We start from the raw sequence: 26,849 nt of genomic DNA, 5'->3' as shown, positions 1-26,849 counted from the left end.
AAGTTAAAATATTAAAATATTAAAATATTAAAATATTAAAATATTAAAATATTAAAATATTAAAATATTAAAATATTAAAATATTAAAATATTAAAATATTAAAATATTAAAATATTAAAATATTAAAATATTATAAACAACAAGTGTTTAGAAGTATATAAGTGTATAAGTATATAAGTGTTTATAAACACTTATATACTTATATACTTAAATATATATTATTATATTATTATATTATTATATTATTACATTATTATATTATTATATTATTATATTATTATATTATTATATTATTACATTATTATATTATTATATTATTACATTATTATATTATTATATTATTATATTATTATATTATTATATTATTATATTATTATATTATTATTATAAACCAAGTGTTTATAAACACTTATATAAACACTTTCTTTTATTTCCAACTTCTAGATTTTCTGGATAAAAACCATCAAAGTAAAAATAATTAAACCAACTAATAATTTGTTGTGTAGCAAAACACTTGTTTCCTGTCAATAATCCTGTCAATAAATAAACTTTATTTAACAAAAAAGCACCAAACGAACACATTTATCTTCACATTGACACATTTTATTGCACATTTGTAACGTGTATTTGGTGCAGCAGGACATAGAGGAGAAAAAAAAGTGCAGAAAACGACATCAAGTCTCACACAAATAACGTCTCAAAAGATCTAAACAGTGTTTAAAAAAAGTGGTGAAGTCGGTGTCAGAGCAGTTTGCAGATCAGCAGCAGCGTCAGCAGCGGCAGCGTCGCCTCCCTCGACTCACTTCTTAAAGCTGAGGAACACGAGAAGTTACATCTGGACCTTCGTGAAGGTGAGACACAAACACACAGCAGTAACACAACATTCAACACAACAATAAAAGCTTTGTCATGACGTTTGTCTTTTATTTGAGATGATTTTTCTTTTCTTTTCTGACTCACAAGATCAATCGGTTTCTCCACTTGTAAAATCATGAGTTAAATATTTGATGTATTTGTCTAAACGCGAAGGAGTGAGTATTCTGAGCTGCTCTAGTAGAAGAACTCACATTTACATTTCTCCGGTCCTTAAAACTCCTCACTGGCTGCCAGTTTCTGGTCTAACAAGGCGCTTTACAAATAACTATTACTTACTTACTTACTATTTATAAACATTAAAAGGACTTTTACAGGCACAATTTTTATATTAAAAAATGTGTCCTTGTTAAATATAAAAGTACACAAAAGAAGCAGTTGATATTTTAAAACTTTTATTATTTGAGTTATTAAAAAAAAAAGTAATTATTATTTAATTATTTATGTAGTGGTGCTTTTGACATTTAAGTTTTTTTAAGCTATAATATATTTCCCTCTAAATATTTAAGCATCATATGAATATTTTTTATCAATATTGATATTTTTGGCGCCTTTTTTTTTTATCTCGTCACAAGCCTTTAAATATTTCGATTTAAAAAAAAGGTCAAAACTGTATTTAATTGTATATAAGTATAAAATAAATCATAACAAACAATTAGAAAAACGGTGTTTTTGTTAAAAATGTGTATTTGTTTTACACAATAGTTGGATATTAAACACAACACTTAAGTAAAATAAAACAAAACTGTTAAAACAACGATTTTTCTTTATTTAACTTTAAGATAAAGTGAATGAATGTTAAACTATATGCTTGACTTACTGCATCAGAGCAGCTTATTTTGTTTAAATACAAGCCTTTTTTTGTTTTTGGTTGGACTTTTTACACAGGAATAAGAACTCTAAAAATATGTTATAATTATAATTACAAACTTAATATATTTTTTAATAGTTTTAACTTTTTTTTTGTCATTTTGAACAAACCATAGAATTATTAACTTATATAATCATTTTTTTCCGATAGATTCCGTCTATGTTTAATTAAGTATATTTTTATATACAGTATATACTTTTTCTAGTACCTCTAGTGGTTTAACAGTTTTGTGCATAATCCATATTAAAAAAAATCGCAGAATAATCAAAGATATTGTGTCTTTAAACTTATTATCTTACTTTAACTCTGAGAATGACTAGTAAAAAACTAGAGCTGACGATGAAATCTTACCTTGAGATGAACTGTTTGAATCTGTAAAGACAATTAAAATTAAATTAATTCAAAAGTGTTGACAAATGTATTATAAATCACGCGTACGATCGTACAATTTTCAACCGGTTTACACATTTTTAAAAGTACTCAATTCATTTCAGATGATTTTATGACATAATTTGTCTTTAAAAACAAGTAAATGTGAAAAATTAATGTTGATTAAAGACGGTAAATAACAGAAATACAATAAAATATATATTCTTTAAATACACACAGATATTTTAGACTTGTATTATTAAATCAAACAATTTCCAACTATAATCAAAACTTTTTTCAACTATAATCAAACATTTTTCAACTATAATCAAACAATTTTCAACTATAATCAAACAATTTTCAACTATAATCAAACATTTTTCAACTATAATCAAACAATTTTCAACTATAATCAAACATTTTTCAACTATAATCAAACATTTTTCAACTATAATCAAACAATTTTCAACTATAATCAAACAATTTTCAACTATAATCAAAACTTTTTTCAACTATAATCAAACATTTTTCAACTATAATCAAACAATTTTCAACTATAATCAAACAATTTTCAACTATAATCAAACAATTTTCAACTATAATCAAACAATTTTCAACTATAATCAAACATTTTTCAACTATAATCAAACAATTTTCAACTTTAATCAAACAATTTTCAACTATAATCAAACAATTTTCAACTATAATCAAACATTTTTCAACTATAATCAAACATTTTTCAACTATAATCAAACAATTTTCAACTATAATCAAACATTTTTCAACTATAATCAAACAATTTTCAACTATAATTAAACAATTTTCAACTATAATCGAATAATTTTTAACTATAATTAAACAATTTTCAACTATAATCAAACAATTTTCAACTATAATTAAACAATTTTCAACTATAATCGAATAATTTTTAACTATAATTAAACAATTTTCAACTATAATCAAACAATTTTCAACTATAATTAAACAATTTTCAACTATAATCAAACAAATTTTCAACTATAATTAAACAATTTTCAACTATAATCAAACATTTTTCAACTATAATCAAACAATTTTCAACTAAAATTAAACAATTTTCAACTATAATCAAACAATTTTCAACTATAATCAAACAATTTTCACTGTAATCAAACAATTTTCACCGAAATCAAACAATTTTCACCGAAATCAAACAATTTTCAACTATAAACCATCAATTAAATGTGTTAAACCTGAAGTCATGTGTGTTTAACGTCACAAACAATAAATCATGAACCTTGACCTCTGATGGTGAAGGTCGTCTCCATGCCGGCGTGGATGTGGTCGGTCACGTGACAGTGCAGAAGCCACGTCCCAGGATTCCCGGCCTTCATCTCCACCGTCTGAAAGGTTCCCGGGAACAGATCGAAGACGTCGGCTCGATGGATCCTGTCGTTCTGGACGAGACACCAGGGTTTCAGAGAAACGATCGAGAGGCAAGAAGTTTGTGTTTCGAACCTTGTAGGTGAAGGTCTCGGCGTGGAAGTGAACCGTGTGCATGTCCACCTCGTTCCCCATCCCCAGCAGATACCAGTCCACCATCTGACCCTGGGTCAGCTCCAGGCCCCGCAGGTTCCCGTAGAGCCAACCGTTGATGCCTGAGTTTAGAAAAGTTTTTTTTTTTAAATGATTAAAGTCGATAATTAGTTAGTTATTTGTTGAATTATTATTATTGAATAATTGTGTTATATTTTACAAAATTAATAAAACATTTTAACACATTTGATATTTCAATTGCAATAATAATAAAAATTGCTAAAAAAAAAAAAGGCTTTTAAATTCAATATAAAATGTCACACCAACATATTTATATTGAATATTAAAAATAATTATTGGAATTAGAATTTTAAACTTTATCTGTGAAAGAATGTTTTCATTAAAAAACAAACAAAAAGAAAACATTTTTTAAAATAAATAATTACATTTTCATTTTGTAAATTGAATTATTATTTAAATTTTTCAATATAGAAATATTTCTTAATAATTTCTATATTAAAGGTGGAATTATTATTATTGTTATTATTCATTGAGTTACATTAAAAAAAAATCCTAATTAATAAAACATAATAAACAAAGAGTTTGATATTTTAATTCTAATAATAACAATAAAAATAATCTAAATTAATTCATTTTGAAAATGTTCATATGCTTTTAAAAAATGCATTCATTCTTAAAACATTATATATTTTATTAAATACAATTTTTTTTTTAAACTTAGATAAATGATTGAATTCAATTATCAATAAAATGTTTTTTTTAAACCTTTTCATATACATTTTTTTGCATTTAAATATTGAAAAAATAATTTCCCTTTAATCCAATAAAATAATCTTAATTAAACAATGACATTTCAATGAAAAAAAAAAGGTGAAAAGTTAAATTAAATATTCTGATGACACTGATATACTTCCATGTTGTCTGATGATTATTCTCTAATACACCAACATTTTTTTATTGAACTTAAAAGGCTATAAAGTATTATTTTTGTTAATTATTCGAATTAAATCATCAAACTCTATGTGTAAAAATTCTTATTTTTTTAAAAGGTTCGAATATTTAAAATGTAATAAAAAACAACAACAAATGTAACATTTCTAAGCAGAAATAATTGAAATAAATGAATCATAAAACAGTTAAATACTTGGAAATAGAAGCTAAACGTAAAATAATAATAATTAAACATGAAAAATATACTGTAGGACCGAGTAACGCCAGACTCCGCCTGCAGGTGGCAGCAGAGCGCCTCACCGTGCATCATGTTGCTCTCCTCGAAGTCCTCGTCCTGCTCAAAGGCTTGAGTCCCGATGTAGGTCCTGATGTTCTCCTCCAGGTACCAGGACTGGTTTTCGTCATGGACCATGAACAGAAGAGCGAACTCCTTCTCCACGTCGACGCGCCTCCGGTCCGACCCTTGACCCCTCAGGGTGCCGGGCCTGCAGACCAGCAGGGGCCCCACCAGTCCGCTGTAGAGGTCCTGAAACACAAACACACACTTTTTTAACTACACAACGATGACCCGCGTCTCGTGTTCGGTACCTTGATGAAGTCCACGTTGGAGAAGTAGGCGTAAGAGATGCAGTTCGGGTCGGAGGAACCGGGACCAGAACTCTGAGGAACTTCCCACGTCAGCTCGATTAACTTCCCTGTGGAGGTGAAAATTAATTCACTTAAATAAACATATAAAATAAAACAAACAATAATGGAGAAAATATTGATAATATGTTTTTAAATGTTCTTTTTTATTTAAAACAAAAAGAGTATTTACAATTAAATAATTAAAATATATATCCTTAATCACAATCACACCTATAATCAACATTTTATTTATTTTTTAAATATTATATTGTTTCCTTTCATATTTCATATTTTTAATATTTTATTTAAATAAATAATAATAATAATAAAAAAAAGTTGTTTATTGAAATGTTGGATTTTGTTTTATTTGAATAATTGAATTAAAGGAAAAACAAAAAGGTTTAATACAATTTATATAATATATCTAATAATGAATGTACTTAATAATAGAATCTAAAAGATGAAATACTTTAAAAAAGTATTTTTTATTCATTTTAAACATTGAGTTTAATATTCCAATTCCAATAATTCAAAAACAAACTTTCCAAAGTGAATCGTTTTTCATTTGTGTTTTTTTTTAATTCAAATTCAAATATTAAAAGAGAACCGAGCTACTCGATCGATCACGTGATCGCCTGCGTGACACATGATTGGCCGACAGCGCGATCATAGTATTAACATAAGAAATGTGGAATTAAACCATTTAATATTCTGATTAAACTGATATATTTCCAGTTAAATATGTTTTCCTTGATAGTAAATATAAATCTTTATCCCTGCCATGAACCATGTATTAAACTGAACAACAATAATCATATTTGTAATGAGTTAAAGTTCATGTTTAAAATATAGGAAATAAAGTGATTTCCTCACATTTTAATTTAATTTAATTAACTACTAGTTGAACTTGACAGACACGTAACAAAGAGCATGAAAACATGTTTAGTTTCTTTTGTTATTTTTATAAATACTTAAATAAAATTAAAAAAAGTGTATATTAAAGTTTTAATTATCATTATTATTAAAGAATCTATTTCTAGATTAAAAAAATTCAATTCCAATAATAATTTCAATTCATTCATTTTGAAAATGTTCATATGCTTTTATATTTTTAGTAAGTAAGTAATTCAATGAAAAAAAAATCATTATATTATTATAATAATTTTCGAAATAGAAATGATAGACTAAAATTTTTCAATGAAAACAAATTTTCATATATAAATTACTGAAAAATAATGTCTCTTTAATTTAATTATAATAATAAAAAAAAAAGATTAATATTAAACAACAGCATTTTAACCCCCCAAAAAAAGGTTTAAAAGTTAAATTAAATATTCTGTTTGCACTGATAAACTCCATACTCTTGTTGTTGTCATTTTATTTTAATATTCTTTTTTATTTAATTATCTTTATTGTCTACAAATACCAACATTTTTACATTAAAATGTTATTTTCCTCCTGTATATTTGCATCAAAATAACATTTCAATTCACGTTATTGACGCCAATAACCAGATGAACCCGTTTTAATATGTATTTTATACTAGAGAAGTGATAAAAGATACAGATGAACCAGTTCTAGTATGTATTTTATATTAAGGAAGTGATAAAAGTGACCGATGAACCAGTTCTAATATGTATTTTATATTAAGGAAGTGAAAAAAGATACGATGAACCAGTTCTAATATGTATTTTATATTAAGGAAGTGATAAAAGATACGATGAACCAGTTCTAATATGTATTTTATATTAAGGAAGTGATAAAAGATACGATGAACCAGTTCTAATATGTATCTTATATTAAGGAAGTGAAAAAAGATACGATGAACCAGTTCTAATATGTATTTTATATTAAGGAAGTGATAAAAGATACGATGAACCAGTTCTAATATGTATTTTATATTAAGGAAGTGATAAAAGATACGATGAACCAGTTCTAATATGTATTTTATATTAAGGAAGTGATAAAAGTGACCGATGAACCAGTTCTAATATGTATTTTATATTAAGGAAGTGATAAAAGATACGATGAACCAGTTCTAATATGTATTTTATATTAAGGAAGTGAAAAAAGATACGATGAACCAGTTCTAATATGTATTTTATATTAAGGAAGTGATAAAAGATACGATGAACCAGTTCTAATATGTATTTTATATTAAGGAAGTGATAAAAGATACGATGAACCAGTTCTAATATGTATTTTATATTAAGGAAGTGATAAAAGATACGATGAACCAGTTCTAATATGTATTTTATATTAAGGAAGTGATAAAAGATACGATGAACCCGTTTTAATATGTATTTTATATTAAGGAAGTGATAAAAGATACGATGAACCAGTTCTAATATGTATCTTGTATTAAGGAAGTGATAAAAGATACCGATGAACCCGTTCTAATATGTATTTTATATTAAGGAAGTGATAAAAGATACGATGAACCCGTTTTAATATGTATTTTATATTAAGGAAGTGATAAAAGATACCGATGAACCCGTTCTAATATGTATTTTATATTAAGGAAGTGATAAAAGATACGATGAACCCGTTCTAATATGTATTTTATATTAAGGAAGTGATAAAAGATACCGACCCGGCTCCACGGGGATGTGAGCTCCACTGTTCACGACACCGTGAGCCGCGATGTTGAACCGACGACTGGCTTTGTTCCTGAACGTGACTCTGATCTGCTCCCCGACCTCAGCCTTGATCAGCGGACCTTCAAGTGCAGCAGGACAAATATTCATCGACTTCATCTCTCATTCATCTCCAAAGAGAAGATTTACCCAGAATCCCCAGGTGCTGCTGGCTGGACGGCCGCTCCTTCTGCAGAGTGAAGTCCTTGTCGGTGTATTCTCTGTAGATCGCCTTCTTGTAGCGCGAGCCGATCCTGTTCTGCTGCCTCCCCAGGAACACGTTTCCAGGACTGAGACCATAATGGTGAGAGATTTATTCTTCTTTTTCTACCTTTTATTCTCTCATTCACTTGAATGATAAAACTCTTCTACTCTTTATTTTATTCTTCTTTTTCTACCTTTTTATTCTCTCATTCACTTGAATGATAAAACTCTTCTACTCATGTTTCAACTTCTTCCACTTTGACCTTCAGGTACATTTATGTACTCACCTAGAAACTTCATTCACCTTTAAAAACTCTTTTGTCTACTTACTACTACTAATACTACTACTTTACTACTAATTCTACTACTACTTATACTTCCAATTTTACTACTAATAATACTACTTCTACTTTTACTACTAATTCTACATCTATTACTAATTCTATTAGTACTTTTACTCGGTACTACTACTTCTATTACTAATTTTCCTGATAGTACTATTACTTTACTACTACTTCAACTTCTACTTATAATTCTACTACCACAACTTTTACTACTAATTCTACTACTATAACTAATTCTACTAGTACTTCTATTTGTACTACTACTTTTACTCCAACTTCTACTACTGCTAATTCTACTACTTATTCTATTACTAATTCTACTACTGCTTTCACTAATTATACTTTTACTACTAATTCTAATTATACTTTTACTCCTACATCTACTACTACTTCTACTACTAATTCTATTTCTACTACTAATTATTCTACTACTAATTATACTACTGCTTCTACAACTAATTCTACTTATATTACTAATACTTTTACTACTACTTCTACTACTAACTCTACTACTACTACTACTACTTCTAATTTTACTACTAATTTTACTTATATTACTAATTATTTTACTACTTATACTTTTACTACTACTTATACTACTAACTCTACTACTACTACTACTACTACTTCTACTTTTACTACGAATTCTACTTATATTACTAATTCTATTACTACTTCTACTTTTACTACTACTTCTACTACTAACTCTACTACTACTACTACTACTTCTACTTTTACTACTAATTCTACTTAGATTACTAATTCTATTACTACTTATACTTTTACTACTACTTCTACTACTAACTCTACTACAACTACTACTACTTCTACTTTTACTACTAATTCTACTTATATTACTAATTCTATTACTACTTATACTTTTACTACTTCGTCTACTACTAACTCTACTACTACTACTACTACTACTTATACTTTTACTACTAATTCTACTTAGATTACTAATTCTATTACTACTTATACTTTTACTACTACTTCTACTACTAACTCTACTACAACTACTACTACTTCTACTTTTACTACTAATTCTACTTATATTACTAATTCTTTACTTCTTATACTTTTACTACTACGTCTACTACTAACTCTACTACTACTACTACTACTACTTATACTTTTACTACTAATTCTATACTTTTACTCTTACCTCTACTTCTACTACTACTACTACATCTACTTCTACTTTTAGATAGATAGATAGATACTTTATTCATCTCCTTAGAGAAATTCACGATTCACTATTACTACCTATTCTACTTATTTTAATACTTCTACTTTTACTCTTACTACTACTTCTACTACTACTACGTCTACTACTAATTCTACTTGTACTGGTGGTACTACAGGTGTGATCAAGAGCATCTGAGAAACACACACCTGTCCTCGGCGGTGGAGTGATGCTTCTCCAGCTCCCACTGGCGACTGGGAGAGTAATCCCACTCCACCTCCTCGGCGCTGATGAAATACTCCACGGTTCTCCCAGGAGGCGACACTTTGCTCTTGACTCGACCGCAAGGGTTCACTCGGTACTGGTGCCTCATCCCGCCGGCGTAGTGGTCGGTGACCCTGCAGCTCACCTCGAACACACCTGGAAAAAAACATTGAGCGAAGAGAAAATAAGCAACATTCAATAAAGTAAAGTAGGAAATTAAATAAATAATTAAAGCCGAAACAAAATGAATAAATAAAATAATCATATATGGCTTCACTTTGATAAATCGCTTGAATATATTTATAATAATGTTGCAACGAAGAGACTATTGATATTTTCGCCAACATTGGCTTCTTTTAGTTTAAAGATTATATCTAAATACATCAAAGGTTCAATTAAAAAACACATATATTAAATACTAAATACAATTAATGACATGTTTAAGCCAAATAAAAGTGATGAAATTGTTTTCGGCTAAACTGAATTACTGTGTCGTCAAGAATCTGTAGATACTAAACGATACAGGGTCAACGATAGGATATATAGTGATACTGTAGTAACAAGTATATATTTGTAGTATTGTCGAGTACTTGACTCTGGTGTTGTAGTATTTACAGACCACATGACTCTTGACAAAGTCGTAACTGCTTTCATTTGTTTTCAAACCAAAATATGTCCAAACATCAGCTTTAAAAGCTGCTGGAGTCACTGTATCCTCTTGTTCTCAGTCATTACTCGAATATTTTCATTTCTAGCGTTTAAAGTTTCTTAACCTGGACCTATATGTATTTTCCTCAGAGAGTTTTTGTCCTATATGGATGTAGAGTATCTAGAATCTGGCGATACAGTGGCAATGATACGATATATCATGATACTGTAGTAACAAGGATATATGTGTAGTATTGTGGAGTACTTGACTCTGGTGTTGCAGAATTTACAAACCACATAACTCTTGACGAAGTTGTAACTGCTTTCATTTGTTTTCAAACCAAAATATGTCCAAACATCAGCTTTAAAAATGGCTGGAGTCACTGTATCCTCTTGTCCTCAGTGATATAAAACAACAATTAAAATGAACTAAATGTCTCTCTTTTTACACTAATGTTGTGTTATTTGTAGAAGTGTGTATTTGCAACAATCTGGTGATACAATACACATCACAGTAAAAGGGAAATGATACAATTTATTGTGATATATTGTGATACTGTAGTAACAAGTATATATGTGTAGTATTGTCGAGTACTTGACTCTGGTGTTGTAGTATTTACAGACCACAAGACTCTTGACGAAGTCGTAACTGCTTTCATTTGTTTTCAAACCAAAATATGTCTAAACATCAGCTTTAAAAGCTGCTGGAGTCACTGTATCCTCTCGTCCTCAGTCATTGCTAGAATATTTTAATTTCTAGCGTTTAAAGTTTCTTAACCTGGATCTAAATGTATTTTCCTCAGAGAGTTTTTGTCTTATATGGATGTAGAGTATCTAGAATCTGGCGATACAGTGGCAATGATACGATATATCATGATACTGTAGTAACAAGTATATATGTGTAGTATTGTGGAGTACTTGACTCTGGTGTTGCAGAATTTACAAACCACATGACTCTTGACAAAGTTGTAACTGCTTTCATTTGTTTTCAAACCAAAATATGTCCAAACATCAGCTTTAAAAATGGCTGGAGTCACTGTATCCTCTCATCCTCAGTGATATAAAACAACAATTAAAATGAACTAAATGTCTCTCTTTTTAAACTAATGTTGTGTTATTTGTAGAAGTGTGTATTTGCAACAATCTGGTGATACAATACACATCACAGTAAAAGGGAAATGATACAATTTATTGTGATATATTGTGATACTGTAGTAACAAGTATATATGTGTAGTATTGTCCAGTACTTGACTCTGGTGTTGTAGTATTTACAGACCACATGACTCTTGACGAAGTCGTAACTGCTTTCATTTGTTTTCAAACCAAAATGTCTAAACATCAACTTTAAAAGCTGCTGGAGTCACTGTATCCTCTTGTCCTCAGTCATTGCTTGAATATTTTCATTTCTAGCGTTTAAAGTTTCTTAACCTGGATCTGAAAGCATTTTCCTCTGAGAGTTTTTGTCTGATATGGATGTAGAGTATCTAGAATCTGGCGATACAGTGGCAATGATACGATATATCATGATAGTGTAGTAACGAGGATATATGTGTAGTATTGTCCAGTACTTGACTCTGGTGTTGTAGTATTTACAGACCACATGACTCTTGACGAAGTCGTAACTGTTCATTTAAAAAAAAAAAACGAAAATATGTCCAAACATCCGCTTTAAAAGCTGCTGGAGTCACTGTATCCTCTCGTCCTCAGTCACCAGCCAGGATCTCGCTGTGAATATATCAACTATGGTGCAGCCATTTTGTTCTTCAATATTCTCAAATCAGCATTTTCTGAGCTTAAATCGATCACTTTCGGCTGGAGTCGACTGTATCCCCTCGTCCTCAGTCATTGCCCGGGATCCCACAGAATTTCATACACGTCCAAAGATACTTGACTCTACTCTACTAAACGTATCACGATACAGGGTCAATGATAGGATACATAGTGATACTGTAGTAACAAGGATATATGTGTAGTATTGTGGAGTACTTGACTCTGGTGTTGTAGAATTTACAGACCACATGACTCTTGACGAAGTCGTAACTGCTTTCATTTGTTTTCAAACCAAAATATGTCTAAACATCAACTTTAAAAGCTGCTGGAGTCCACTGTATCCTCTCGTCCTCAGTCATTGCTAGAATATTTTAATTTCTAGCGTTTAAAGTTTCTTAACCTGGACCTAAATGTAATTTCCTAAGAGAGTTTTTGTCTTACATGGATGTAGAGCATCTAAAAACTGGCGATACAGTGGCAATGATACGATATATCATCATAGTGTAGTAACAAGGATATACTGTATGTGTAGTATTGTCCAGTACTTGACTGTGGTGTTGCAGAATTTACAGACCACATGACTCTTGACGAAGTCGTAACTGTTTTCATTTGTTATTTAAAACAAAATATGTCCAAACATCCGCTTTAAAAGCTGCTGGAGTCACTGTATCCTCTCGTCCTCAGTCACCAGCCAGGATCTCGCTGTGAATATATCAACTATGGTGCAGCCATTTTGTTCTTCAATATTCTCAAATCAGCATTTTCTGAGCTTAAATCGATCACTTTCGGCTGGAGTCGACTGTATCCCCTCGTCCTCAGTCATTGCCCGGGATCCCACAGAATTTCATACACGTCCAAAGATACTTGACTCTACTCTACTAAACGTATCACGATACAGGGTCAATGATAGGATACATAGTGATACTGTAGTAACAAGGATATATGTGTAGTATTGTGGAGTACTTGACTCTGGTGTTGTAGTATTTACAGACCACATGACTCTTGACGAAGTCGTAACTACTTTCATTTGTTTTCAAACCAAAATATGTCCAAACATCAGTTTTAAAAGCTTCTGGAGTCCACTGTATCCTCTCGTCCTCAGTCATACTCGGGTAACTTTTTTTTAATATATGTCAAATATGTCCAAACATCAGCTTTAAAAGCTTCTGGAGTCCACTGTATCCTCTAGTCCTCAGTCATACTCGGCTAACTTTTTTTTAATATATGTCAAATATGTCCAAACGTCAGCTTTAAAAGCCGCTGGAATCAAATGTATCCTCTCATCCTGAGTCATCGTCTGGATCTCATTTTTAGTCTTCCTCTAGCCGAGGAGGAAGTTACGAACGCCGTCATCCATCGACAGGAAGCCGCGAACTCTTACCCTCGTGTACTTCTGCTTATCTTCACGAGTTCTTGTATTTGTTCAGCTTGGAATTTCCTAAAGCACTCGTCATTCTTGAGTGTGTTTACGCAACAGTGATGCATGTTAACGTCCGTGTTTACGCGACTGACCGTGATTCCTCGGCCTCATGGCGACGCCGGAGGCGACGTGAGGGAAGACGTTGACCGTGTCCCTGGTGTTGCTCTGCCTGGTGAAGGTGTTTCCCTCGAAGTAGACGCCGTGTATGTCGGTCTCCGTGCCGAGGCCGAAGATGTACCACCTCACCTCGTCGTCCAGGCACATGTGCAGGCCGGGCAGGTTCCCGTACATCAGGCCGTTGACGGCTGTCGCACGAATACTCGTGTTAGTTGTTTGTTTACGTACTTTTGTCAACATGTATCTGAGAGTCAAACTGTTGATACTTAGAATTGTTTGATCCACTTTTTCGTTACTGACCCAAACTTTACTCACACCTAGAAACTTCATTCACCTTTAAAAACGCTTTTGTCTACTTACTACTACTAATACTACTACTTTAATACTAATGCTACTACTACTTATACTTCTAATTTTACTACTAATAATAGGACTTCTACTTTTACTACCAATTCTACATTTATTACTAATTCTATTAGTACTTCTACTACTAATTCTACTTATATTACTAATTATATTACTACTTATACTTGTTCTTTTACTACTACTTATACTACTAATTCTATTACAACTATAATTATAATACTTCTACTACTATTTTACTACTACTTCAACTTCTACTTATAATTCCTCTACTAATTTCACTACCACAACTTTTACTACTAATTCTACTTCTACAACTAATTCTACTACTACTTCTACTTGTACTTGTACTTTTACTCCTACTTCTACTACTACTAATTCTGCTACGGCTTTCACTAATTCTACTTTTACTACTAATTCTAATTATACTTTTACTCCTACATCTACTACTATTTCTCTACTGACCTAAACTTTGTTCCACGTCTCCTTCTACACATTTTATCCGATTTGAACCGTTCAAACTTTTATCAATTCGGCTCATTCCTGAAATGCTGGCTTTGTTCTATCTTTCTTTTGTCTCTTCTACTCTTTCTTCTATTCCTCTTTTTCTACCCTTTTTTTTTACCTCATTCACTTGAATGATAAAACTCTTCAACTCATGGTTCAACTCCTTCCACTTTGACCTTCAGGTACTTTAATCTACTCACACATATAAACTTCATTCACCTTTAAAAACACTTTTGTCTACTGACTACTACTAATACTACTACTTTACCACTAATTCTACTACTACTTATACTTAAAATTGTACTACTAATAATACTACTTCTACTTTTACTACTCCTTCTACTACTAATTCTACTAATATTACTAATTATATTACTACTTATAATTGTACTACTACGTCTACTAATACATCGGCTACTAATTCTACTTATAAAACTAATTATATTACTACTTATACTTGTACTTTTACTTATACTTATAATTATATTACTACTTATTCTACTACTAATTCTACTGCTGCTTTTTCTAATAATTCTACTTTTACTACAATTTTTTGTTCAACTTCTACTACTTTTACTACTAATTCTAATTATACTTTTTCTACCAATATTTGATCTACTTCTACTAATTCTACTTCTTCTACTTCTACGTCTACTGTTAAAAGTATTTATGTTGCTTTTATAGTCTTATCACAATAAACATATAATCATAACTACTGCAGCTCACAAAAAGCTTATCTCACATGCAAACTGATAAAACTGCGTTCACTGACTCATACAGATAATCGGTTCTTGCTGGCAAAAAGAACAAACTGTTTGTGTCTGAAGTTTGTAATCTTCTGAGCTATGGAATAAAAAGCCATCAAGGAGTGAGAAACATCAGTGGTTTGGGACGAGCCGTGAGAAGCGTCTCCACTCCTTGCTGCTGGTAAATCTGGATTCTGACTCTGTTTGTTGTTCTAACACTTGTCTCTGTTCTCAGTACTGAATTTAGTTCTACTTCTTCTACAAATTCTACTACTTTTTCTTCTTCCCTTTCTTCGTATTCTTCTTCCTTTTTTTCTTCTTCTCAACCTTTTTTACTTTATTTCAACGTTTTCAAATCAGTCTTTTAACATTCATGCGATAATTTCAAACGTTTCCACTGATTTTGACTTGGAATACTGATACTTTCAAGTATTTCAGTTTAAAGATTCAGCATTTTCACTGCATTTTCTTCTGGAAAATTCAAAAGTTGTAGTTCACTCTTAAATGTATCTTTGAGCTTCAGCTGCTGGGTTACTACCGTGCATCTTGTTGCTCTCTTCGAAGTCGGCCGCTGCAGTATTTCCTTTAAAACGTTGAATATTTTCATCCAAGTACCAACTCATGTTTTCATCCATGACAGAAAACAGAAGGAAGAACTCTTTGTCGACGCCTTTCTGTTGAAAGACAAGAGAAAATAACACTTTATAAACACTTGTTTCGCTGTTTTCCAAAAGTATGTTAAAGTTTTTTATACTGTATTTTGGCTTGACAGCCCCTACAGCACTAACAGTATATAATGTGGCCCTAGAGGGCGCCAGAAATACTATTTGAAACTCTATAGATTGGGCCTTTTATCAAATTCCTATGTGATAAAATTAGATAAATAAAATACAATAAATTAAAATAAAATATAAGCAACATTACATTCAAGTAGGCATATAACACATTTAAAATGAAATAATAAAATAAAATACAAAATAAATAATAAAATCCGAAAAAATTTAAGTAAATAAAAAAAAAAAAAAAAAAATAAGCAACATTACATCCAAGTAGACGTATAACATTAAAAAATGAAATAATAAAATACAAAATAAAATAAATAATAAAAGGCGAAAAAATGTAAGTAAATAAAAAATAAATGAAATAAAAGAAAAAGAAAAATAAGCAACATTACATTAAAGTAGGCAGATAACATTTTAATAATTTAATAAGAAACTAAAATAAGAAATAAGTAACATTACATTCAAGTAGACGTATAACATTAAAAAAATAAAATAAGATAATGAAATAAAAAATAAATAAGAAAAGCCAAGAAAATTTAAGTAAATTAAAAAATAAAATAAAAAATAAAATGAAACAAAAAAAATAAAATAAAAAGAAGAAACATTACATTAAAGTAGGCATATAACATTTTAATAATTCAATAATAAAATGAAATAAAATAGAGAAAAAATAAAATAAAATAAAATAAAATAAAATAAAATAAAATAAAATAAAATAAAATAAAATAAAATAAAATAAAATAAAATAAAATAAAGTTTTCTGACCTCTTGACCGTTTTCCGTCAAGACTCCTCTCTTACAGACAAGCAAAGGTCCAATCAATCCGGAGTTTGTGTCCACGTCTGGTGGGGTAGCAGAGTAGTACAGGTAGGGGATACATGGAGCATCGGATGACGACGGACCCTCCAACACCTGCCAGGAGTAGGTGAAGGTTTGTCCCGGTGCAACGTTGGAGCCTGGCTTGTCTACTCCTGACGCACAAAAAAAAAAAAAAAAATGAGAAAAGCACTCAGGGAGCGCAGACCTCCAACAAGACAATCATTCACATCCATAAAGTTTATCCAGTTTCTCACCGTCTTCATAGTTGCTTCCCTGGAAGCGTTTGTCAAAGTGGAGTCCGTGAGGCTGAATACTGTAGTTTTTATCCGCCTTGTTCATGAACGTCACCCTCAAAGTGTCGCCTTCCTCTGCCCTCAGCACCGGACCTGGACAAACCAGACCAAAACAAAATTAATTTGGGTTCGTATCGGAGTTTTTTGTATCAGAAGACGTACCTAATATCCCAAGATGCTCGTCGACAGGTGTTTTTAAGGTGGTGAAACTCCCGTCGGTGTACTCCTTATACACGACTTTAAAGTATCGTCCTCCGATCTTACCCTCGTCGGTGCCGAAAAACACCTCAGAGGAACTGAAACAGTTTCAGAGCCAAGGTTTAGAAAACAACATGTCGAGGATGAAGTGGTTTTTGACTTAGAGAACCATAAGTGTAACAGTATCTACGTGGTTAAAAAGAACAAAATGTTCTGACCTCAGAATTCCACTGACGTCATAGATGATAAAAGTCAAACTCAAGGAGTAACAACTTAAAAAACAACATGTGGCCCAATTTTTTAAAATTATAATAATACAAAATAACATAAAAGTAAACATAAATAAACCGTAAATTGACCTGCGTTAATATTTTTTTAATGAAATCAGTATCAAACAGACTCCAAAGTCTGATGTCTTTCATTAAATATATGTTTTTATTTTAAATCGCGACATTTCCGGAAACAGGATTTAGAACAAACAAATATTAGGAACACCGCCATCTCGTGGCAGGAATCCGTCACAGCACCACATCACAGACCAGAAAGTGTTACTGCAAAAGTTTAGTTTTACTTCTGTTTCCTTTTAATTTTAATTTGCCTTTATATATAGTTAAAGATTTTGTGAAAAACATTTGGTTTCATGTTGGAAAAAAAATTTGAAACCCCTGTTTAATGTTAATTAAATCTTTGTTTATATTTTTCAAACGCATATATTACATTTATAATAAAATAGTAGGAGTTTATGATCTTTAACACTTGTTTCTTTACATCCAGAAAATTGAGAAATTTATGTTTTATTTAATGAATTCCTTTTTACATACATCCATTACATGCAAACCAATTAAACTATGATTTTATTTATTTAATTTTTGTATTTGCTTCATTTTAAACACGTTTAATAATTTTAATTTAGTTATTTAAATATATATATATTTATATATATTAAAATATTTAATATGAATTAAAATAGTCTCATAAATCCTTCTCTCTTTTGTTAATTTATTTGTTTCATTGTTTTAAATTATTAATATTATTTCATGCTGCATGAATTTCCCCCACTGTGGGACGAATAAAGTATTATCTTATTTTACATAATATTTGTATGGAAACCTCTAAATGTAAAATTGTATGCATTGTTTTATCTTTTTTTAAGCAATAAAGTTAAATATACATAAGTAAAAAATGAAAAATATAAATAAAAATAATATGAGAAAGAAGAAAACATAATAACATTGAATTCTTAGTTAAAAATAGGAATATCTTGCATATTAGGGAATAAATAAGAAATTATTAAAGTATTCATATTTTTGACTACTTAATACTTTTGGTCCATGTCAACACATGTGTATTTTATAACTTTATTTTTTTTAAATAAAAAGCATAAGAATCCGCTTTATTGGTTAAACATGAATCCTGGCTTTGAAAAAAACAAAAATAAAAATAAAATTTGTTTTATTCACTCTTCTAATGAGTGGGTTAAATAAAGTTTTTTGTTTATTTAAAATTATCTTGTGTTGTGTGACTATGATTTAACTTATTATTCTAACATTATTATATTTTACGTATTATTTTGGTGTCTAAACAAGAAGGATCTGTCTCGCCTGCAGTTCATACAAAACTCTGCAGCGAGAATTCTGACCTGCTCTAGTAGAAGAACTCACATTTCTCCGATCCTTAAAACTCTTCACTGGCTTCCGGTTTCTTTCAGGATCAACTTTAAAATTCTGGTTCTTACTATCAGACCTATTCATGATCAGACCTTCCATCAGTAGATTCTGATCCAGACTTACACCCCAGCTCGGGCTCTGAGGTCTGTGGATCAGAATCTACTGATGGTTCCTGAACTTCAGGACCAGAGGAAAGAAACATCTGAAGACACTTTTTTTTGTGATTTTCCCTGATTTTCTGGGACTTTGTCTCATGTGTCTTGATCTTTTAAAGTATATATTTTAACTGTGTATCGTGTCGCGCAGAAATGTTTCTCTGTGAGAATTCCACGCACCTTCCGGGTTCAGTGAGAGAGACGTTGCTGATAAGATCTCTTCCGGACGGAGCGTAGTCCCACAAGACTTTCTGCGCCGCCAGGTAATAAGTCCTGACGGCTCCTGCCGGTGATGTGGTCTTGGACTCTTGATCACACGAGTCCACCTGATAAAAGGCCTGCATCCCGGCTACAGAGGGTCAAGAGCAGGGCAGAGTCACGCCTCAAAATCATAAATATATTTCCACAGCAGGTCAAAAAAATCACCTGACGATGATTTTCTGTTAATAAATAATCAAACACTTGAGGAAATGAACATTGAACTTTTCACGAGCATCTCGAGTCTGTTTGAATATTTGAACAAAACCAACTCATGACTCTGACAGATTTATTATTGAATCTCATGTTTACCGACTTATTTTCTTTAAATTATGGATCAAGGTTAGCTTTCGTGTTAATAAATAACCTGTTTTAATACGAGCCCGAGGTGCCATTTAAAAAGAAAGATAAACTAGAGATTTAATGGAAGAAAAATAATGCGAAAATAAGGAAGAGAAATTCAATATAAATGCAAATAAATTAAATTAATTCAAAATATAATAAATATATTTTATATATATATAATAATATATTTTTTAAGGCAATCATTGTTGGAATGTTAATGCAAGTAAAATGAAAATCAATTAAACTAAAAATAAATATATGTTCATACATGATTTATTTCAGTAGTAATTCACATTTATATACACATTACATACATAATACATGTATTCATAATGAGTATATATGTATATATATATATATAAAACTATAAAAATGTATGTATGTATATATATATATATATGTATATATATTTTGCATACATACATTTTTATTAAATTGTTGTTGTTTTTTAAACATTTAATATATTTTTTCAATAATTGAATTTAATAATTTATTTATCTTTTATTTATTATTTAAATTCCATTATTAGTGTATTAGGTTTTTTCATTTTGAATTTTTTAAAATATATTTTTTCAATAATTACATTTATAATCGTTCAATGTTAAAATATGAATAAAAGTCTAATAATCACAATTTAATGCTATTTTTTGTTTTTTGTAATCATTGTTTTATTATAATTATTTTTCAAATTATAATTATTAAAACTATTATCATTTTCTAACACGTTTTCCCCACTTTTGGGAAACTTTTTCTCTATTTTATTTACTTTTAAAATGAACACAAATATAAAATTATTCTTTGACTTTTAATTCAATGCGGAAATAAAGGTAAATATATTAGAGTAGAAAATATAAATTAACATACTATAAAATAATATCAAAAAAATAAATTATGTATTAATATGATGTATATGAAGTAATAAATCATCTATAAAGAAAAATGATTATAATAATAAACAATCAAGAAAGTGTGTTGTAATCGTGACACAAAATGACAAATGAAATCCTGACACCGACAAAAAAACTCAACACATTCTACTCAATAAACCCAAATTCCAGAGCAAGTCAGAGGTCAAAGGTCAAAGCCGGCCCACCTTTCAAATGGTCGTTAACCTGGCAGCTCAGCAACCACTTCCCGCCGGTCCTGGGGATCATGTCCGCGGTGGCGAACGTGGCCGGGAAGAGGCTGAGGACGTCGGTCCGGTGCCCGCGGTCCAGGAGCGTGTTCCCGTGGAAGTACGCCGAGTGGATGTCCACCTCGTTGCCCATCCCGAACAGATGCCAGGACACGGTCCTGCCCCGGCACACCTGGACGACGGGCAGGTTCCCGTACATGTATCCGTTGATGGCTGAGAAGAAACAAGTTTATCCAAACGTTTAAAAGTCAGATTTATTTGTTTATTTTTTTTTACCGTGCATGAGGTTCGACTCCTGAAAATCCGGGTCTCCTGTGAACACGCCGGCTTGATCGGTGTAGCTCTGGATGTTCTCCTCCAGGTACCAGCTCATGTTCTCGTCCACCACGCTGAACATCAGGAAGACGTCCTGGTCCACGTCGGTGCGGACGGACTCGCCCTCGGGCAGGACCGCGGTTTGACCTCCAGCTTTCCTTAAAATACCTGTAGCAAAAAAAAAAAAACTGGGTTTGGGTTTTAAAACGAGGAAGTTCTTCCGGACCTTTCTTGCAGGTGAGCAGCGCTCCGATGAGTCCGGAGGAGATGTCCCGCGGGGCGTCCAGGTGCGAGTGGTAGACCCACGTCAGGCAGTTGGCGTCGTCGCCGGTGGGCGCGTACTCGGGTCGGACCTCCCAGCGGTACGTGTAGGATCCTCCCGGCGGAACCGAGTCGTCCTGTTTGAGCTTCTTCGGGGTCCCGTCCGGGTACAGAGCTCCTGCCGGGGAACACAAACGGACCGGGTTCTGGACGGGGTTCTGGACGGGGTTCTGGACGGGGTTCTGGACGGGCTTTTTCCTCATTTTAATAATAATAATAATAATTATTATTTTTTAACTAAACAATTCAAAACGTTGAAACTTTGAAAGATTTCATTATTTTGTTGAATAATATATAAATGTTAAAAAAACATACATAATAGATGTATTCATAATGAGTATATGTGAATATATATATATATATATATATATATATATATATATATATATTTTTATTCAATTGTTATTTTTTTTAACATTGAATATATTTTTTAAAATAATTTAATTAAATAATTTATATAGTTATATGTTGCATTTTTTTATTGATTATTTTAATTCCATTATTAGTATATTAGGTTCTTTAATTTTTTATTTTTTTTTAAACATATTTTTTCAATAACTATATAATAATAAATTATTAAAGTTTTAATCTAATAGCTTGTTTAATATTTTAACTTTTTAATTTTTTTTACACAGAGTTTGATATTCTAAATCCAATAATTTAAAAATACATCGTATATATTCAATTGTTTTTCATTACAGCCGTTTAAATTCAATAACAAAATGTTGGTATAATTGTGCCACCAGACAATACCAAACGAGTACCGAGCTACTCGATCTTGCGAGTCTACGTCGTCACCTGATCATCTACGCGTCGCGCGATTGGCTTAAACTCCGATTAGTTTAACAATTTTTAAATGTCGAAACATTGATCGAACTCTCGGCCAATCACGCGAAGCGCCGACTGTCATGTGATCGGTCGAGTCGCTCGGTGCTCTTTTGGTAATGTCTGGTCGCACCATGACAACAATGATTCTTTACTGAATTTAAAAGGTTACAAATAAAAAAGTATATCATTTAAAACATGTATTTTTTAGGTTTTTTAGAGATAAAATATCAAACTGTGTTTAAAAGAATCCTTTTTTTTAAATGAAGTTATTAAAAAGCATAATAATTCAACCTTTCAATATATATATAAAAAATAATTAAATTATAAAATAAATAAATCCTTAAAAACATTTAAATAAAAATGTAAAAATTGGAAATATTCCGATGGCACTGTTATTTACTGCCATATTTTTGTGGTTGGAATATTATTTGAACAAATATGGTGACATCACGAATAACCTCTGGACTCTTCAAAGTATTCTTACCAAAAGTGGGAAGTTTTGCATGAAGAGGTTAAAGTCGTGCTCATGACAAAATAAATATTTAGTCTCACTTCTGCCCGGAATCTGGAAAAGAGACGTTGCAAAACCGAGCAGTAACAAAACAAGTGAGAACAAGTTTGTTGAACAAAACAAAAGTCACTTCAGAGTTTGAGGTATTTTGTCAGTTAAAGCATCAGTACTCATACTTATAACAACAAATTTGTACTTTTAATAATATTGTCTAGTAAAATGTGACTTTTCATTCAGTCAATGATCCTGTTTTTTGTCTTTATATTCTTATAGTAAAGATACTTTTAAAATGTTTACAGTATTTGTTATAAATGACAAAAAACAGAATGAGAAAACAAAACTACACAAAAATCTCATTTTCCTCTTTTTAAAAGTGTGGTCCTAGGGCCATTTGTGGCCCCCTTGACTTCACATATATTGCGAAGTATAATAATAATAAACTCAGTGACAACTTACTTTGAACTTTTTTCTTACTGTACTTCAACTCCTATTTTCTCTTTTAGTCTTTGACTTACAAAAACAAAGTTTCACATTATTTTTTTCTGTGTTTTTTTTTTAATAATTTGATTTTAAATGTATATTAAATAAATGTTATAAAATTTACTTTATACTTTCATAAAAGCATTTTGAAATACGTTCTAAACTACTGTATTCTTTTAATCATAGAAATATCTTCTACTATGATATTTTAGCATCATGTTTATGCTTTTGAATTTAAACTTTTGTTAACAATTTAAAATAATTAAAACATAACAGACCATAATAAGTAAGTAAGTAAGTAAGTAATATTTATTTATATAGCGCTTTTCGACAGTTTACCTTCCATATCTTTGTCGTAAAAAACCCCATGAGGGTGCATGGAGTAGTTCCTGCTGGCGAAGTTCTTCATGTGGACCACGATGACGTCGTCGACCTCGGCCCGCAGCACCGGGCCCAGGTAGCCCAGCCAGCCGGGGCGAGGCGCTCGGGTTCTGAAGGTGGCGTCCGTGAACTCCCTGAACATCGCCTTCTTGTAGACGCGGCCGATACGATACGGTCCATTTTGAAGGAACACGGAAGCATTTCTGCGGAGAAAATAAACATTTTTGAACATCATTAGCATTATAATTAGCATTAGCATTAGCATTAGCATTAGCATTCCAAAATCGTATTGTTATTACAAGGACCTTTTTTATTTTTTACTTGACAGAACATCCAAAAGTTTGTTTATAAAACCCCTTAATTATAGCTTTAATGTTGTTTAATTAATTTGTATTTTGTTAAACTTCTCTGTGTATCTTTCGATTACGTGTTTAGACAAATGGTTTTCCCGCCGCTGCGGTAAATACCACTTTAAAATAAAAACGTAACTACACAACTTTCCTGATGTCTGACAACACATGGATGGGAACCCGAATGAAAAGTGAAACCAAACTGAAGGAGTAAAAAAAAAAGTGGAATTTGAGGAGAAAGTGGTGAAAACAGTCAAATGTTTTCCTCTCAGTGGTTTGTCCTGTTGCCAGGTGACATTACGATAAATCCGACTCCGGCAGGAAAAACCCTCTTCATGTCCGGCAAGGTCAGGAAATTCCAGTGTTGCACAATAAAACATGTCCTTGGATGCTGCTGGAGCTTTACACAACTCCATTGTTTTACTTTAGTCACAGAATACTGAATAAAAAACTAATTAAAAAGTAATAAATTCCTTCTTATCATCAATTACTTTATTTTAATTCATTCTTTTTTTTATTCCCTGCATTCTTTATTGTAGCAAAGATGGAAGGATTGTTTGAAAAAGTTGTCAAATGTTTTTTAAACCCATGATCAAAGTGTAATAGTGTTGCTCAACAGCACCGTCTCAATTCCTTATTTCTGACTCACTTCAACCACAGACATTTGTGCGGAATAAGAAGAAATTCACGAGTTTTTCATTCAACTTTGATACACTTTGCGTCAGTAAAATAAACTTGTATTTAATTTTTATTTTGAAACCTTCATATTTATTTATAATTTATAGCTATATTTTAACATTCCTTGTTGTATTGATCCTTTTAAAAATATATATACATGCAGGCTTACTTTATTACTATTCATATTATGTATTTAACGTTATTTAACGTATTAATTTACATTGAACAATAAACGTGAATTAAACTTATATTAAGTCGTATTTAAACTACTATAAAGATTGGTAAGTAAAATTAGTTAATATAAAATGTTTAAAGAAATCTTTATTAAATTAAATCAGATTTAACGTCCATTGTTGATGACGCATGCACACTGTTCTGGATACACATGTTTGTAACAAACAATAACACACAAAAAAAGGTCTAGACATACGGTCGATGACATCCAGACACGATGACACACTTTTTTTTTTTTTTTAAAAACGATAAAAGTTTTTTTAAATTGACAAAATAAAATAAATACAATATTATTTATTGTTATTTTTAATTCATTGAACTCACTCGTCATCCTCGATGTTGACCGAGGTCAGCAGGTTTTTCTTGCTCGGAGCATAATCCCATTTTTCCTCAATGACACCGACATAGTAAACTCTCTCCCTGCCGCGCTGCCCTTGAGCAACACCAGCGACAACCTGCAGCAGCAGCAGCTGCAGGAACCAGAACATCCTCGGAGCAGATTTTCTTGCAGAGATTTTTTTTTTTTTTTCCGATGTGAATGTGAGACGACTTGTGTGAGAGACTGGTGTGGAGGGTGAGACAGTCGGGCTTTTCACAGGGAGAGGGAGAGAGAGAGAGAGACAGGGAGGGAGAGAGAGAACCTCCCCCTCTCACCCTGTGATGATAACAACCGCCTTGTTGTTGCAGAGGGAAAAAAAAAAAAGGTTCGAATCCTGCAGCAGGGAAATGAAATGAAGCCACTTATGTCTGATCGCTGACTCAGGAGCTCAGAGACTCTTTATAATCGCTGTCGAAATTAAAATTAAAGATGATTAATTAAAAAGTTGAAAGACCTGCGTGTTTTGTTGTGTTTTTAAATTGTGTTTATTATTTAATTCATTAAAAAAAAAAATCCAAATACATTTCAATACATTTTCCTTTTTTAATGTCAATTTATTAAATATGTTCCTTAGGTTTTTGGGGGTTTTATCATATTTTATTTATTATTTTATATATTGCATGTGACACATGTTTCTCTTATTTTTTGTTTTTGTTTTTGTTCCTTCTTTCAATTGACTTGCCATCAATTCACATTTAAGTAAGTCATTTTTATTTATATAGGGCTTTTCCAGACCAGGGTCACAAAGCGCTTAAACAATCAAAACAATATTCAATAAAGTATATACTTTAAAGGTTAAAAATAAAACTGATAACACAACAGGAGTTCCAGAAAATCAAGGAAAAGCCTGAACAAATAAAAACAGAAGGGACGAATAAAAAGATGGGAAGACTTAACTTGATTTAAATATTGCTAAGAAACGAAATTTTTATTTTATTTTATATAATAATAATAATAACAAAAAAACAAATCTAATAATGAATTAAAGTGGTTATGCAATGACATCCTCTCTTTTATTGTGTAATATATTTAATTTAAAATACGTTTCATTTAGAAATATGATATAAAAACCATATATTTTCCACCAAAAAAAGGAGAAACGTAGAAATAAATAGTAAGAAGTTACGAAGAAGAAGTCCTCAAACAAACAGTTTATTGACGTACTAATTAAATTATACAATAGTTTACTTTCTATGATACAACAATATATATTTATTTTGCAATATCCAAGCTTTGCTTGATTTAAAAACAATTCTATTATTAGCCATTATATCACTTTTAAACAC

The 26,849-nt window shown here is 31.0% G+C and overlaps 1 protein-coding gene across 1 annotated transcript; it reads right to left on the bottom strand.

The window, feature by feature from the left end:
- Nucleotides 1-582: 582 nt before the first annotated feature.
- hephl1b (hephaestin-like 1b) lies at nucleotides 583-25,762 on the bottom strand. Its single transcript, XM_087806865.1, has 20 exons — nucleotides 25,509-25,762; nucleotides 23,881-24,125; nucleotides 21,628-21,840; nucleotides 21,363-21,569; nucleotides 21,045-21,299; nucleotides 19,529-19,697; nucleotides 17,491-17,624; nucleotides 17,290-17,421; nucleotides 16,982-17,187; nucleotides 15,973-16,108; nucleotides 13,794-14,006; nucleotides 9,808-10,018; nucleotides 8,015-8,154; nucleotides 7,822-7,947; nucleotides 5,190-5,296; nucleotides 4,902-5,127; nucleotides 3,612-3,751; nucleotides 3,397-3,550; nucleotides 2,097-2,117; nucleotides 583-813 (listed from the first exon to the last, which is right to left on the bottom strand). Exons 1-20 carry the CDS (start codon nucleotides 25,670-25,672, stop codon nucleotides 743-745), a joined length of 3,270 nt encoding a protein of 1,089 aa, XP_087662991.1. The 5' UTR covers nucleotides 25,673-25,762; the 3' UTR covers nucleotides 583-742.
- Between the last annotated feature and the right edge of the window lie 1,087 nt (nucleotides 25,763-26,849).

Source organism: Callionymus lyra, chromosome 14 (assembly GCF_982586985.1).
Source record: "Callionymus lyra chromosome 14, fCalLyr1.hap1.1, whole genome shotgun sequence".
Lineage (NCBI taxonomy): Eukaryota > Metazoa > Chordata > Actinopteri > Syngnathiformes > Callionymidae > Callionymus > Callionymus lyra.
This window is presented reverse-complemented; position numbering and strand designations above follow the sequence as displayed.